This window comes from Etheostoma cragini, chromosome 9 (genome assembly GCF_013103735.1).
Source record: "Etheostoma cragini isolate CJK2018 chromosome 9, CSU_Ecrag_1.0, whole genome shotgun sequence".
NCBI lineage: Eukaryota > Metazoa > Chordata > Actinopteri > Perciformes > Percidae > Etheostoma > Etheostoma cragini.
Genome location: NC_048415.1, coordinates 4,918,407 through 4,933,867, shown reverse-complemented (window position 1 = coordinate 4,933,867; position 15,461 = coordinate 4,918,407). Strand labels below are relative to the sequence as shown.

The following is a 15,461-nucleotide window of genomic DNA, read 5'->3' as shown; positions in this document are numbered from 1 at the left end:
TTTTAACCGATCATATGTTTTGGATCAAAAAATCTGTACAGTGACTAGAACAGAGAGCCATCAGATAAAGGATAAAGGATTTACCAACATTGTAGACCAGTTTTACAAGAAACGATCAAATCCAGTCTTTTGGTTTCATCATAGTGCCCATAGGCAAGGCTGCTTCTTTCTAGGTCGGAATGAACAAAAGCTCAGTAGATCCATGTGCGGAAATAGGGCACAATGTGATTTTTAACAGCGTAATTCAGGAAGCCACACAGACTGAGTATGTGTACATATGTGTGTTTAAGGGCCCATTATGTTGTGAGCTGCTTTATAATCCGGCCGGATTAAGATAAGTAAACTAGAACTGCTCTAACAAGACGTTTCAGCCATGGTTAATTAAGTGTTTGAGAGAACACATGGCTCTTTATAGGGCTAAACGGTTAGTACCAGGTGTGGGTTGGAGCTGTAAGGAGATCAACGATGAAACAAGGTCCAACAACATGTTTCTAGATCAAGAGATTTGTGTTGAAGCGGAATCATGATTGAGCTGCATGGTGCAGGGTACACATGGTTTACAAGCTGTTTACCAACTCACTCATTTTTATTTGCATGTACTGTAATATAATTTATCCTACTCACTGTTGGTCACTGTATTTAATGTCCGTGCTATGTCGAGGGGCAGTAGAGCGGGTTCCCGGCAGCTAAAAATTAACTTAAAGATAAATACACAATCACAAGGCAAAAGACCCACCTCATCAAGCCTGCATGAAAACCCGCAATGCAAAAGATGCATCATACGCAGTGTTAAAGTCATTAGACACACTTGGAGAGCTGTAAAGATACAGCTAAATGTAACGCCTCCAGCATGACTTTAAATACATCTTCAGGAAGACAGAACTTGAGAGTTGGGACAGCATTGCACAATAACAGAGTAAGCAAATAACAAGTATTCACTCTTGGGGGATTGTGAATATACAGGAAAAACTGTAATAAAATCTGACTAGTTGTTGATGTTTTGTGCAAAGTATAGTTTTACATTACAGTAGTGCAGCACAAAATTATTAAGAATAAGGAACCTTCATAGCCACACATACAAGTCCTTTTTGAGCCATCTTGCTCTGAACCAAAGTGTTGGACAGAACAACTTGTGCAGGTGCTGAATCAAAAAACTGTAACTTAATTATAATTCCCCAAGGACTCCCAACAGTATTAACTACTCCGGTTACAACATTTAAAATAAAGATATGTTATTATAAACCCTAGGAACAAACTAGAGAACTACGCATCACTTGAAAATAAATTACATTTATTTGTCATTGTTAAAAACCTTTACAAAATCATGAATAGATTCAGCATCATTCGAAATGCAGACTGTTAAATCTGTAAATATATATCTAGTTTTAAGTGCAAGAAAATGATCCAAAGGGAACTTGAATGGAAATATAACACTTGAATTGAATGAACTTGAAAAACCTAAACTCAATTTGTTTTGTAAAAAGTCACCCAGAAAAAAAGATTGTATCTATAGCCTATCATCTGATCATCATTTCATTGAGGTAAGAGTGTTATGTGTACAGTATATTATCTTGTTGTCATTTTTAGGCAGCATCTAATTAAAGACATTGAAACAGATAATTATCTCAACCAGGGTTGAAGATTGGGCATCTTTGGTATGTCGTGTACTGTCACACAAAGATTTGTTTTCGATTTGTAGTGCAAAGATTTATACTTAAGACTTATGAGGATGTGGAGGGACATCGGATGAATAAAGACACTTATGTGCTATGCTATGATGCAGTGCTACGACTGTGTTAAAAACCTGTTGTCTTAAAACAAATCGTCTATTTAAAGAAACCAAAGAAAAAGGTTTCTGTAAATGATGTTACCGCCAAATATGTATAGAGCTTTTGCTCTACCCAAAGGATTTTTCCTTTAGAAAGTATTGTAATCAGTTTATAGGATTATTACATCTGCAGGGAAGAGGAGATGAGGCAATGTGTGTTTAATATCCCTGAGCACATCCATCCGCTCTGGGGTCTGACCCCGCCCACAGCACCCTGCATGGACAATCAGCTTGATTGACAGATGGGTTCCACCAATCCCCTACTGTGATGATCTGTCCCCGCCCAAACTGAGACCTCTTGTGGCCTGTGTGTTTAAATAAAAAAAATTAATGGAAATAAATGCAGTGAGCCCAACCTCCCCCAACTTTTACTGTTATGCACTGTAAACCAAAATATCTGATGTCTCATTAGCATAATAAGATTATGAGATGAAGGTTGCAGATAGGTTGTAAGGAAGATTCACAGCCCCAATTTTTTTCTCAAGTGATGAGAAGCACAGAGATTAACAGACTTTGGTTTCATAAACGGGATTTTTTTTGTTACTGAATGAATAAATGGATTGTATGGAGTGTCATAACTTAAACCCACTGTAGACCACTGTTCTATAGTCCACACACAAGCCAATATAAATAGCTTAAGACAGGAAGAAAAGGTTTATTTTACGTTTTATTTTTCTATGTTCTGGATGTTGACCTGGAAAATCTGACTATCATTGCAGGATTCATTTTAAAAAAACGGCCAAGAGGAAAGGCAGATAAGAGCTTCTTCACCACAATGGAGATTTCCCTCTGATCCAATCATGAAGTGGCTACTGGTTCTTCCAGAATGAAACAAAGGTTGATGGCAGTATCACAAAAAACATGATCACACTCTTCAGAAAAGCCAGAGAGCAACAGCTAACCCACCCATAATGTTACCAGGGTAGGGAAGAGGAACAAATAAAAAGATCCTGTTTTCAACAGGAAGCAACAGGGTTTATGGGAAGCACGGTCTAATTCCACTGATTAGAGACTACCAGTTGTTTCAGCCATGTTCATGTTTATGGTGGTTACTAAACACCAATATAACAATTAATGTAACACATTAACATTTGAGTAGGCTAAATGTAGCACCTATTTATCATAAAATACTTCATCAATGAGACAAATAAGAAACTGAGAATGGGAGAATGGTCTACTTTCTGCAAAGGTTGCATACTGGTCATGTATAAAATACCATGCAGCCGCTGCCAAGAGTAGTTGTATGAATAAAAACGGTACCTGTGACAGGCCAGCTGACTTTGTGGCCCCGTTTTCTCAGCTCCTCGGCTACCTCCTGGCGGACTCCCTCCTCCAGATTAACCGACCACTGATCAGCTGGAAGTAAAGAACGTTTCATCAGAATATCTATTTCATAAGCATAGGACACATACACTGTCTACTTTCACAAAACTGTATATAAATTAAGTTACAGTTTATGAGTGTGTGTGTGTGTTTGTGTGTGTGTGTTTTGGGGAAGGGCCTGGGCATACTTGTGCGGTCATAGTCTACGTAGACTCTTGGTGCATCCAGAGCTTGTTGAGGATTCATCCCAAACTCCAACATGTTTAACAACACCTAAACACAAGAGCAACATCAGTTATTAACTTATTAACACATTAAACTTATTATAAGTCTGAATCATAATTAAAGCAAGGCATATTCAAGTCATGTTGACGATGTAATGAAGTCCCCTTAGCCTGGTGCACACAAAAATTTGTGTTTTTCTAATTACAATTTTTCCAATGCCTAATCTTGTCTGACTATAAAATAACCAATCACAACCTATTTAAAAACGGACAAATCAAAAGTTAATGATCAAAAACAAGATGGATAGAAAAACAAATTAAAGACAGGACATTATAGGTACATTTTCATACTTTATCTTAAAGCAAAATTTCTGCACTTTATGCTCCAACTCTGTCTATTCTTGATCCTACCTGGACATGTCCTTGAGGTTGCATAAAAGCCCCCATCACCCCCAGTGCAGCAAGGAGTCGTGGTTTTGGTGATGTGGTTGCAGAGTCAGTGACAAGTGCGGGTATTATGGTGTGATATGGCCGCTTTCCCCCAGCAACACAGTTAAAGTGGTTACGGTGCAGAGAAAAGCCGGCACCACGATTCTGTAACCGGGAAAATGGAATTCATGAAAACCCCTATCCATTGTTACCTCAAATGCACAAAAAACTCATATCCTTTATCTGACCCCTCAGACCTGGAGTGAGAATCCACAACCCTTAGGAACCAGCCCAGTTCCAAAACCGGCATATATGCTGTTGACAAAAGAGCAGGCATTGCCCTGACTGTCAATCACACAGAAATAGACTGTGTCACATCCGGTTGTTAAGCCAGGCTCGACTCCTCCCATGGTCCTAAAGTTAAAAACACCACATCAATTAAAAAAAACACATAAAGCCATTATAGTTGTTATGGTTTTCATCTGCTAGCTCCAGCTACATATTTTGTCATACACAAATCCAATTGTATCAGTCTTGCCATCCAGTTCTCAGTAAAACAATGTTTAACAGTACAGTACATAATGAGGCAAACATGGAAACTACTAAATGCGGAAATGTTTTCAAAAGGAATATGATTATGATATTTGTTTTCAAATATATTTAATTGGAAAATAAAGGTCCTAAGTACTATTACAAGGCCCAAACTGCCTCACACATTTAGAAGCCGTGGCTAGGTCATCTTTACAATTGTGTGCTTTCTCACTTAAGCTGACCGTCGGTCCTAATGTTGTGACCAGAATAAAAAGGCTCTTCAGCCATATACCACTAATAAACCATATGCCAGCCTTGCTATAAAAATATGGTAGGCTGGGAAATGTGATTGCCAGCCGCATGTTAACACAGGTTTTACAGTAACCAGGTTATTGAAGTGCATATACTGTAAATGTGATCTGTAATTTCCTGCTTTCCCTTGATTTCTCTCAGGGTTACTGTGTGCATGTTAACATAATGACTGTGAAGACAACACTTTTTTGACCATTTGCATAAATGAGAGACATTAGGATTTAGTTGAAATGTTATTTAAGGTCGACTGAATCAGTCGGTTGAGGTGAACTAAAAACGAATGGAAGGTGTAGGATTTGTGTATATACTATATTTGTTCATGTTGCCTGGTGTGGTAATACCCTCAGTAATAAAAGTTCATTAAAGTTAGTAGAAAATATGAAACAGTACTAAAGGCAAAAGATGATGTTGTCTATGTGTGTGTATGTGTGTGTATGTGTTTGTGTGTTTGAAGATGCAGTATTATTATGTTGTTTTATACTTATAGTCCATTTGTCTTAGAACTGATTAAAGCCTACAGTTCAAAGTTTACCGTTCTGACCAATAAATACATACTGTTGCCAAAACATACACACACAGTCCTATCTAAAGTCAACGGAGAACGACTGGTACACTGTGGTACTAACACACACACACACGCACGCACGCACACACACGCACGCGCGCACATGCACAAACACACACCTGTCCATGCTGATGTGCTGCGCTCGCTGGTGACTGTAGCTCTTGTCCAGTAAGGTTTCCAGAGGCATGGCAACATGGTCTGGATCGCCCAGGTAACACAGGGCATCTATATGTGCCAAGCGAACAGCTTCCACCAGTACATGGATGTAGTCAGAGCTATTGTGGCCTGCAGCTACACACAACAGATTAGTGCAACTCAAATTCTAAGCTTCACAAACATTTCAGTTTTTTGTTTGACTTTTTTGGTTTTGTCCTCTTAAAAAAGTACATGAAAGGATGACAGCAACTTCCGACAAACACATATTGGACTCAATCAAGTATAATTTAAAAAATCAACATGTCATCCCTATTTGCTACTGCTATCTAAAGATATGTGACATTGTGGGACTCATCCCATCAACAGGTCAACTGGCAAGCTACAAGAAGCATCCAACCATCCACCATCTTTACCGTATCCAAGAAAGGGTCCCAGAGGCTGGAGTTTTTCCCAGCTGACCTTGAGTAAGAGGCCAGGTACACCATGGCCGGGTACCCTACGGACAGGTCGCCACATCTTCTATCCTAAGCTCTAATTGCTGTGTTGGTTATGACTGCACTTCCCAGCGATCAGCTTTCACTAGTGTGAGAGAAGAAGCTGCATCTAAACAGCTTTATATAATCCAGACTTTGAACAGTTTTAACTGAAATCACTTTCTACAAAAGAAATAGTCCCTATGAAAACGTAAGTACCTTGTATGGGTTATGCAGAGAAACTGCTGCAGTGTCATGTTTCAATGTTTTGAGCAACAAACATAATTCCATTTAACTCCATTGTAATGTTATGAGAACTGAGATTTAAGAGGAGAATATCTAATTCCAGGCAAATAAAACCAGAACTAATATGAGTAATATGTTAGTATGCTATTGTTTTATTTTTCCATGAAGTGAATTTTGACTCATCACCAAACTAATATCTACATTTGATCTTATTATAAGGCCAGTAAATACCTTTGAGAGGGAAGTTCTCCATGATGTTGAGCAGCAGCAGGGCAGCCAATCCCTGGCTGTTTGGAGGAGGCTCCCATAGACGCACGCCCTGAACACACAATGGAGTCATTCCTTCTGCTGACCATGTTACCAAAATACAGACAAGAATAGGGGCTGACCTCACCTTGTAGTCTGTGCTTATGGGGGTGAAGACCTCGCTTTCATGGCTGCTGAGGTCATCCAGAGTCATGACTCCTCCATTTTGGTTAATGACATCGACGATGGCTTCGGCCACTCTGCCCTGGTAGAAAGCTGGTTTGCCGCACTCACCCAGTTCCTGTTAATAAGTCAATCCATCAACTGTTTAATCACTCATCATATAAGAGGGCTTATTTCTTTTTTTAAATTGCTGTATTTTTTGCATGATGTTATGCCACACATGAGGCTAGAGTTTGAAAATATTTGGGTGAATTGTGCACTATTTACAAGTCGAATCGATGTTGGCAAATGAACAGGATGGTGTGTGTGAACGTGTGATTTATTTTGTTCAACAAGAACGTAACATACCCCGTCATCGCTGAGGAATGACCGCTATGATCCCAGGGAAACCATTCATCAGGGGTGTGTGTATGTGTGTAGGGAGTTATCAAGGGTGTAGTCAGCAGTGTTCCTGCATTACTGAATTACTAAAGAATGAGTGTTTTATGTAGTAATACAGAAGAGCATCGGTGCATGATTTATGGCCAACACGCATGCAAACAAACACACACACCTACACAAATGGGGGCTGCCATCATTCTAGTAAAGTTTCACCGACAGGAAACTACAGAATGAGTTTGGTTTCATAAATGTTACATTGTCCACACACACAACCATGGTTGCACATTCACATAAGGGTTTTCGTCCCAATCCATCCAGTCACAGTGGTTGTTGAGATATGGACCAACCGTCCGCGCACATACACACACACACACACACATATATATATATATATATATATATATATATATAGAGAGAGAGAGAGAGAGAGAGAGAGAGAGAGAGAGAGAGAGAGAGAGAGAGAGAGAGAGAGAGAGAGAGATTTACTCCTCGCCAAATCGGGCCCAGGGTTCGACTCCGGCCTGTGGCCCTTTGCTGCATGTCATTCCCCCTCTCACTCCCCTTTCATTTCTTTAGCTGTCCTATCAATAAAGGCCAAAAAATAATATTCTTGCCCCAAAAAAAGATCTTAAAACAACCAATGAACAAACTAATTAAGATCAAGAAAGTGCATTAACATATGGAGAACTTGATGGCCAGGGAAAACAGTCGGGCTGACCTCAGTTTGACTTGTGATGCACATAGTACTGTGGAAACCCACCCATTTGAAGGATTTCTTTAATTGTATTCTGGCTATACATTTACTTTCCATGTCTATACTCACATTTTTACAATAAATGTCTTTGTTTTTACCCCTCCACCTTCATTTATACTTCTCTCCTAATCTACACATTTCTTCTTTTCCCATCCATCCTCTCTTTTGATCAATCTCCGTGCTGCCCTTCCTTGTCCTGCTGTCACTCCCTTCCTCCCCTCCACCCTTTCCTCTCACATTTGAATCATTGGAATCCTATTATCACCCCAGCTGCATTCCTCCCTCTATCTTCCTTGTTTTACTCTCATAATGAGTCTATCACGCTTAAGGGTTCAGGGTTGATTACCCATGATGCCCCTGGGTTGATCCAAGGTCTTCCCGTGTAGAAGACGAGATTTAAAAAAAGAAAACCACCCCTGAGAGGACAAGGAACCAGCACAGCGGTTTCTTCCTGTGGGTGCCACATTGTTCTGTGTCCTTCTGTTCTAAGTAACACAATTTTAGAAAAATGTCCCAGTGCTCCGCTCGTCACCCATGTGTTTTTGTGTGTGTTTTAGTTTCAAGGATTTACCTCTAGGGTCTTGGTCAGGTTGGGGTTTCTGAAAACTTGTCCACATTTTGGCGCATGACCATCAATCAGCAGGTCTCCGTTTAATTCCTTCCCAGTATCTCTCAGAGCAGCCACCAATTTTGCCCAGTGGTGAGCTGTTACCTCGGCAACAGGAAACCCCACCTCTGCGAGCTCTGCCGCCCCACTCATCACCTCCTGCATGGACAGCTAAGGAAATCGGAAAAGGAAACACACACTTATTACCTCACAGGAAAACTCGCTGAGCAGGACGTGTGTAATTAATTTTTTGAGAGCAAATATGTGGAGACTGTATCATTGGTCTGTTATTTCCTCTGAGGGTTTTTTCCAGTCAGAAAAAAAAACACCTAGGCTAATAAATGTTATAAATCTGTGCAAATGAGGATTACTGAGTGTGAGTTACTTTATGATTGTATGATATTACATTTTCTAATGTGCCAAAAGTATTGACTATTCACTTCTACTTTAGGTTAATAATGTATTACTTTTTCCAAGACACATTCTGACAACACAAAACAACCAATAGTGAACTTGTTACATGTATCTCATTCCTTTATTTAAATGTCATGAAGACTCGGTTGTTGTAATAGCAGTGTAGTGAAAGTTTTTTCAATTGAATGAAAGATTCATTGATTTGTGGAAGATACTGTGCCTCTGATCCAACAGTACGCCTCACATTTTCATGGACCTGTAGAAACCCTACCAAAGATTGTTAAATTAATCCTGTTTTGACCCCAAAAAAAGGATTATCCACACATCCCGATGATAGGTTGTCAACTTACTTATATCTCATTGATTTAACTCCAACACCGTTTAAAACATACACAGTACTAAGTCCAAGTGTGTTCAGTGGTGTGTGTCAATATGGTTCATTTTGCAGGGTTTACATTTTGTTTATGATTGTGTTACATGGGCTCTTGACTACCTGGGTGTTGCAAAAAAACTATAACAGCACACACAGTTCTACACAGACAGACAGACAGACAGACACACACACACACAAAGTCAAACCTTGTGGCTACCAAACAGTTGTATGGTGTCGCACCAGCATGCAGGGGCCCCTGGGACTGTCACATTCAAGGCATGGGAAGGCGAAGGGGGGGTCCCCGCAGTGTAACCAAGTCCTTCCATGAAGTCCAGGGTCTGAGCTCTGGGCGAACGACCACTGAGGACACCGAGAGAGGCACAGTTAATCATTCTATTTCATGAAGATACCAACAGTTGCGAATGAATCATTTTTACCTGCCATTAATGCCTCGGATCTCTCCAGTTTCTCCACTGTAGAACAAGCAGAACGCGTCTCCACCTGGACCGGTGCTGAACGGCTCTGTTACTGCGAGCGCTGCTGCAATGGCAACCGCAGCGTCTGCTGCATTACCCCCGCGCTTCAGGATGTCTGGACACAAACACATACTGTATACACACATATGACCCTGAGCATGTTACAGGTGAATTTGCTACATATTTGGTCACCAACAGCAGAATTACTAATCAATAATTCTCACTATCCCCTTTTTATACTTTGCAAACGTAGAGTAGACTAAATTTTAAGGTTTTCGAGGTAACGTTCTAAATTTGAGACACTCTCAGTGTCCCAATGTCTCCATGTTAACTTTTGTCACTCACCGACTCCTATACTGGAAGCTAGCGGCTGGCTGGACGCCACGCAGCCGTGGAAACACACCACAGGTGAGCGACGAGATGAGAAAGGCAATTCGGTCTCCATTACGCTTTTGCTTCAGCGTCTGTAATTGGCACCAACAACAACAAGGCAAAAGTTAAACCGATCGGTTACTCCGGTATCGATTGAGTTTGGCTCAACTAGGACGGCAGCAGAGAAGGGAATGACAGATTACATCACTGGATGCTGATGTTTCAGTAGCAGTAAGGATTCATGTTTAAATAGATTACAGTTGGCATATTGAAAACTGATATATGTAAATCCCGCACAAGTTTTTTATTCTAGGTTGATATTCCCATTGTATCTCCAGGCCATAATTCAAAGGGGATTATGGTGGAAAGAGATGAGTAAGAGATTGTAATGTGGCCCACCAGAAACTCGCTATCATAGACCGTTATGGATACCATCAGAGACGGTTTTTACGAATTGATGAACTACCGAAACGATTTTGGAAACGTTAATTTAAGTTACAAACAATTAACTAGTGTTGCTTTAAGGTTAGGATACCCGACTGGTCAGGGGACCTGTACAAATCGGGTTCCGTTAACGATGTTGAAGGGCGGGTCCCTTACGTGGGTGCAGTTTGGACAGTGCTGGGTTCCAGGCAACCCGTAACCCGTGTTTTTACAACCTTCTACCCGTGAAACTGCCCTGGAACGATAGTCAAACCCGTAATTTACCCGTGAACTTGTTCCAGATCCCAGTCACAGTTTTTGACGTCACACTCGAACAACAATGGCGACCCCTGTTGATGCTCTACAGACACCCGTGACTAACAGAGAACTAGACATATAGGCAACATAAAGTAATTTTTTTCACATTATAATCAAAACAATACAAAGACAGTTTTGTACTACTACAGGTCATGTTCAATAAATGAAGCCCAAATATGTCGCCGACTAGAAATCGCTAGTATCAGCTAACTCTAGCTAACATCAACGTCAGGTAGCCGCTAGCTAAATGTTGTGACTTTGCCTGGAACGCTACCAAATTGGGAGTCGCGACTTGAAGTTGTAACTTACGTGCTTAAAACTGTTTCTGGAACGCAGTATTACTCGATGATATTTGTTTTGCCTGTTTGACACTAAAAACAACTGTTCCTATTGAATTAATATGCATGAGTTCATATAGTCTAATATGGCGCCTGGGTAGCTCATCTGGTAGAGCAGGCGCCCGTATGTAGAGGTTTTATTCTTCGACGCAGCGGCTACAGGTTTGACTCTACCCTGCTGCATGTCATCTCCCATTTCATGTCTACCAAAAAATATAAATAAAAAACAGTCAAATATACATAACCACTATAATTGATGCATTTGAATAACATGCAAATCTCCCCGTTACGACCAGCTCAGGGGCCCCAACAAAAGAGGGAGATACACAACGTAACAATGATAAAGTGACATTTATTAGATAATGGGCCTACTGCAAACAAGAGAAATATTAGGTGTGATTGTCATTATCAGTTATGACTGAGGGTCTATGGATGCAGTGGATGTGTCTCAATGTATAACAAATTATAATGTGGGGTGCAGATTTTAACAAAGGGAAAAACTAAACAAAGTACTCATGCTGCTCCGCGGGAGGAGGATTGTGCTCGGGGCAGGTGGGGTTATTAGCCTGGGGGGACGAGTCAGGTGCTCCCAGTCATCTCATTATCGCCTCCGCCATACCTGCAAGTTGACAAGCCAAACCACAGTTCACAGGCCCAGGGTCGTCACACCCCCTTAAACTAAAATCCAAGGTCTGAGAGCAAGACAATCTACATTTGGGATGTACGAATTTCAAGGATCTGTCATTCCAATCTATAAAAGAATATATGGGAATTTATATTTCTGATGATTTCTATAGAACAAGGGGACAAAAAAAGCATTAGAAGCTATTTTACAGTAAGGTATTTGTCCAGATAACAGTAAAGTGAGCAGTCTGGGAGAGGGGTGGAAAGAGTTTTTTTATTATTATAGAGACTAATGAGATTAATGATTGAGAGATTCAAGACTCATTTGGTTACAGGTGTTTGTCTTTTTCAAGTCACAAAGATCAAATAGGATTATAAACGTTTCAAAATCAATGATTTTTATGATGGATGTCTTTATTTTTTATCAATCCATGTTAACTCAAGTTTATAGGGTATACAGTTGAAACCCCTTCATTAGCCAAGTTAGTTACAACTATGGTAAAGGCGTTGCTCAAAATCCTGTCTTCCTTCTCTGAAACATTATTTATGAGAAATTATCCAGAGTTGAACAACAGATTAGAACCAATCTAACTGATGAAACAGTCTGTTTTGTTAGTTACTGACTAAACCAGCGCTAGGTACAGATCAGCCATGAGGGCTCCGCCGTATCGACCAACTGTCTGTCACTTCCCCTTTACTCTCCATGTACACAAAACACATGGTAGAACATTAACCCTTGTGTCATGGTGCGTGTGTTTGCACACAGTTATAATCCCACATTGTGTGTCTGCCATATTATGGCTGCTATATAAGTGGAGCAGTAGGTGTGGGTTGGGTTATAAAAGCATAGATATACCATCAACCAAATAAGAAACAGGACAGGTGAGGCAGACAGGCTCATTCAGAAGATTCAGTAAAGGTGGACAGAGCTTTTTGAAAAAACTGTTAGGAGGTGTTGGCTGCAACTGGGAATAAATAGGCCTAATATTTAGCCAGAAAAGCCAACAGGTGGAGTGATATTATTCTCATGACTTGGATCCTTGCTTTGACAGTTTTAATTTAATTCAGTTGAAAGATCAACTGAGATCATTTTAGGAGTTGTTACTAGTAGAGGAGGTTGAAGCATCAGTGCCAAAATGTGTTCAGGTGGCTTTGCCAAGTGTCTGGGGATCAGTCTGATGCCTCTGGCGATTGTGTGTGTGCTGTGTAACATCCTGCTCTTCTTCCCCGGTGGAACATCTGTCGAAAGTCAACACATCACAGAGCAAGTCTGGTACTTTGGAGGCATTCTGGGATCTGGAGGGCTGGTGAGTATGTTCAAATTTCAACACTCACAGTTGGTAAAACAATGGATGCTCACTGCGTGAAATCAGCTGTTTTTATCATCCCTGAAGATAAATTTCTAGTTTTCAAATTTAATATGTTGCTACTTAAGCACGACGCATGGGGTATTTTGTCATCATGATGAAATCTGTGTGTCTGTGTGGACTCATGAACACAATAGTTTAAGAATAACAAACCAAAACTTCATTAATTCAACAATTATTTTCATCATAGATTAATCTGCCAATTATTTCCTCAGTTAATTTTCTCATTGTTTATTCTATAAAATCAGTCAGAAAAATAGCAACATTTAAAATGCCCGTTAATCCAGATCCAAAGGTGCAGGCCTTCAAATTGCTTGTTCTATCTGATCAGCAGAACCTAGATATTCAAGATTTTGTCTTAAACAAGGACATTATTAAAAGATCCATTAATCAAACTAATACATGTTTCCTTTACCTGGAAAATGTTGCAAATCTATGTATCAGTTTAAAGCAATGTGTAGAATGATGTATGTGATTTTAGCATCTTTCAATGATGCATGACTGTTTTATAGATGTGTTTGTCTGTGCATGTGTGCGTGTGTGTGTGTGTGTGTGTGTGTGTGTGTGTGTGAACTTGGGGTGTGTTTGGGCAACAGATGATCTTTCCGGCTCTGGTCTTCCTGGGTCTGAAGAACAATGACTGCTGCGGTTGCTGTGGCAATGAAAGCTGTGGGCGGAGATTTGCGGTGAGGAGATGGTCCACTGTTTAAATTCTCAACATGATAAATTAATTATTTACAGCTGTGGTATGCAAAATTTGGGCACGGATTCAAATTAGGCCCACAGAACAGAAACATTAGAATGGATCCCGTAATAATACTTGTGCTTTAATTTATGTCAGGGAACAAAAAATCTAATGTTAACACACTCACACACAACCACACACACACAAAAGTATTTACATGCCCAAGTATCTTAGGTTCAAGCTCAATAAAACACTTAGGATAAGAAAGTAAACAAACTTCATCTATTTAAACAAGGTTGCCTTTAGCTGGGATTGCTGCATGCACAATCCCAGGACACTAAAACTGAAGCAGCTTAATGGAATTCAGCCATCATTCATTTTATTATTTACATGTGTGCTTTTTCCATTGTGAAAGATCAAAATGTTCTCAGTGAAGTAACTCTAATAAATTGGCCTGTTGCTCATGCAGATCAGGCCCTGTGACAATGTTTGGTGTAGTGGAAACACTTGAAAGTGCAAATCCCGCTACTCCCATGGACCTAGAAACCTAGACCTTTTTTTTTAATCCTACATAAGCGATCCATTAAAACAGCCAGTCATGCATACAGACAGTCAGCAAGAGAACAACCCATGCAGCAGGAGAAAGAACAAGGCAAGGCAAGGCAAGGCAGCTTTATTTGTATAGCACATTTTAGCAACTGGGCAATTCAAAGTGCTTTACACAAAATCAGTTAAAAAATAAAAACAGTTAAAAAATAAAAACAGATAAAACACGTGAATTAAAAATAGAAACATTAAGACACATAAAACACAAGAGTAAAAGTTACAGTGCAGCATAAGAAATTAAACATTAAAAGAACATCATTTAAAGAAAGGCAACATCAAAAAGAAAGGTCTTCAGCCTTGATTTTTAAAGAACTGAGAGTAGCAGCGGCTCTGCAGGTTTCTGGGAGTTTATTCCAGATATGAGGAGCATAGAAACTGAAAGCTGCTTCACCCTGTTTAGTTCTGACTCTGGGGACAGAAAGTAGACCTGTCCCAGATGAACTGAGAGGTCTGGGTGGTTCGTAGTGTAGTAGCAGATCAGAAATGTATTTTGGCCCTAAACCATTGAGTGATTTATAAACTAGCAAAAGTACTTTGAAAACAATTCTTTGAGGCACAGGAAGCCAGTGTAAAGACTTCAGAACTGGAGTGATGTGATCCAGTCTCTTTGTCTTAGTGAGGACCCGAGCAGCAGCGTTCTGAATCAGCTGCAGCTGTCTGATTGATTTTTTAGTGAGACCTGTAAAGACACCGTTACAGTAGTCAAGTCTACTGAAGATGAAAGCATAGACAAGTTTTTCCAAATCCTGTTGACACATAAGTCCTTTAACCCTTGATATATTCTTAAGGTGATAATAGGCTGACTTTGTAATTGTCTTAATGTGGCTGTTAAAATTCAGGTCTGAGTCCATGACTACACCAAGATTTCTGGCTTTGACAGTTGTTTTCAACATTGTTGTTTGAAGCTGAGCGCAGACTTTTAATCTTTTGCTCCAAAAACAACCACCTCAGTTTTTCCTTCATTTAATTTCAGAAAGTTCTGGCACATCCAGTCGTTAATTAGTTCAATGCACTTAGTCAGTTTTTGTATTGGACTATAGTCCCCTGGCGATAAGGTTATGTAAATTTGTAACTATGGTAACTTATTTTGTTGTTTTCCATAATCTGAGCCAGTGGAAGCATGTAGATGTTAAGGCAAGGCAAGGCAGCTTTATTTGTATAGCACATTTCAGCAACAGGGCAATTCAAAGTGCTTTACACAAAATCA

The 15,461-nt window shown here is 40.0% G+C and overlaps 2 protein-coding genes and 1 long non-coding RNA gene across 3 annotated transcripts in view; 2 read left to right on the top strand and 1 right to left on the bottom strand.

Annotated features, from left to right (window-relative positions):
- Positions 1–1,274: 1,274 nt before the first annotated feature.
- LOC117950130 (glutathione hydrolase-like YwrD proenzyme) lies at positions 1,275–10,119 on the bottom strand. The gene is made up of 12 exons (XM_034880860.1): positions 9,867–10,119; positions 9,483–9,636; positions 9,252–9,405; positions 8,223–8,429; positions 6,482–6,634; positions 6,319–6,406; positions 5,332–5,503; positions 4,062–4,218; positions 3,787–3,969; positions 3,340–3,424; positions 3,089–3,184; positions 1,275–2,133 (listed from the first exon to the last, which is right to left on the bottom strand). Exons 1-12 carry the CDS (start codon positions 9,964–9,966, stop codon positions 1,988–1,990), a joined length of 1,695 nt encoding a protein of 564 aa, XP_034736751.1. The 5' UTR covers positions 9,967–10,119; the 3' UTR covers positions 1,275–1,987.
- Positions 4,971–10,607, top strand: LOC117950133. The gene is made up of 3 exons (XR_004657821.1): positions 4,971–4,981; positions 7,216–7,220; positions 10,513–10,607. It is a non-coding gene; the product is annotated as an uncharacterized LOC117950133 (long non-coding RNA).
- Positions 10,608–12,628: 2,021 nt separating this feature from the next.
- The window catches only part of tm4sf4 (transmembrane 4 L six family member 4), a 5,942-nt gene continuing 3,109 nt past the window's right edge, over positions 12,629–15,461 (top strand). Inside the window, exons 1-2 of the mRNA XM_034880861.1 lie at positions 12,629–12,903; positions 13,560–13,649. Coding sequence (XP_034736752.1) covers positions 12,733–12,903; positions 13,560–13,649 — 261 coding nt within the window. The 5' untranslated portion in view covers positions 12,629–12,732. The remainder of the gene's footprint in view (positions 12,904–13,559; positions 13,650–15,461) is intronic.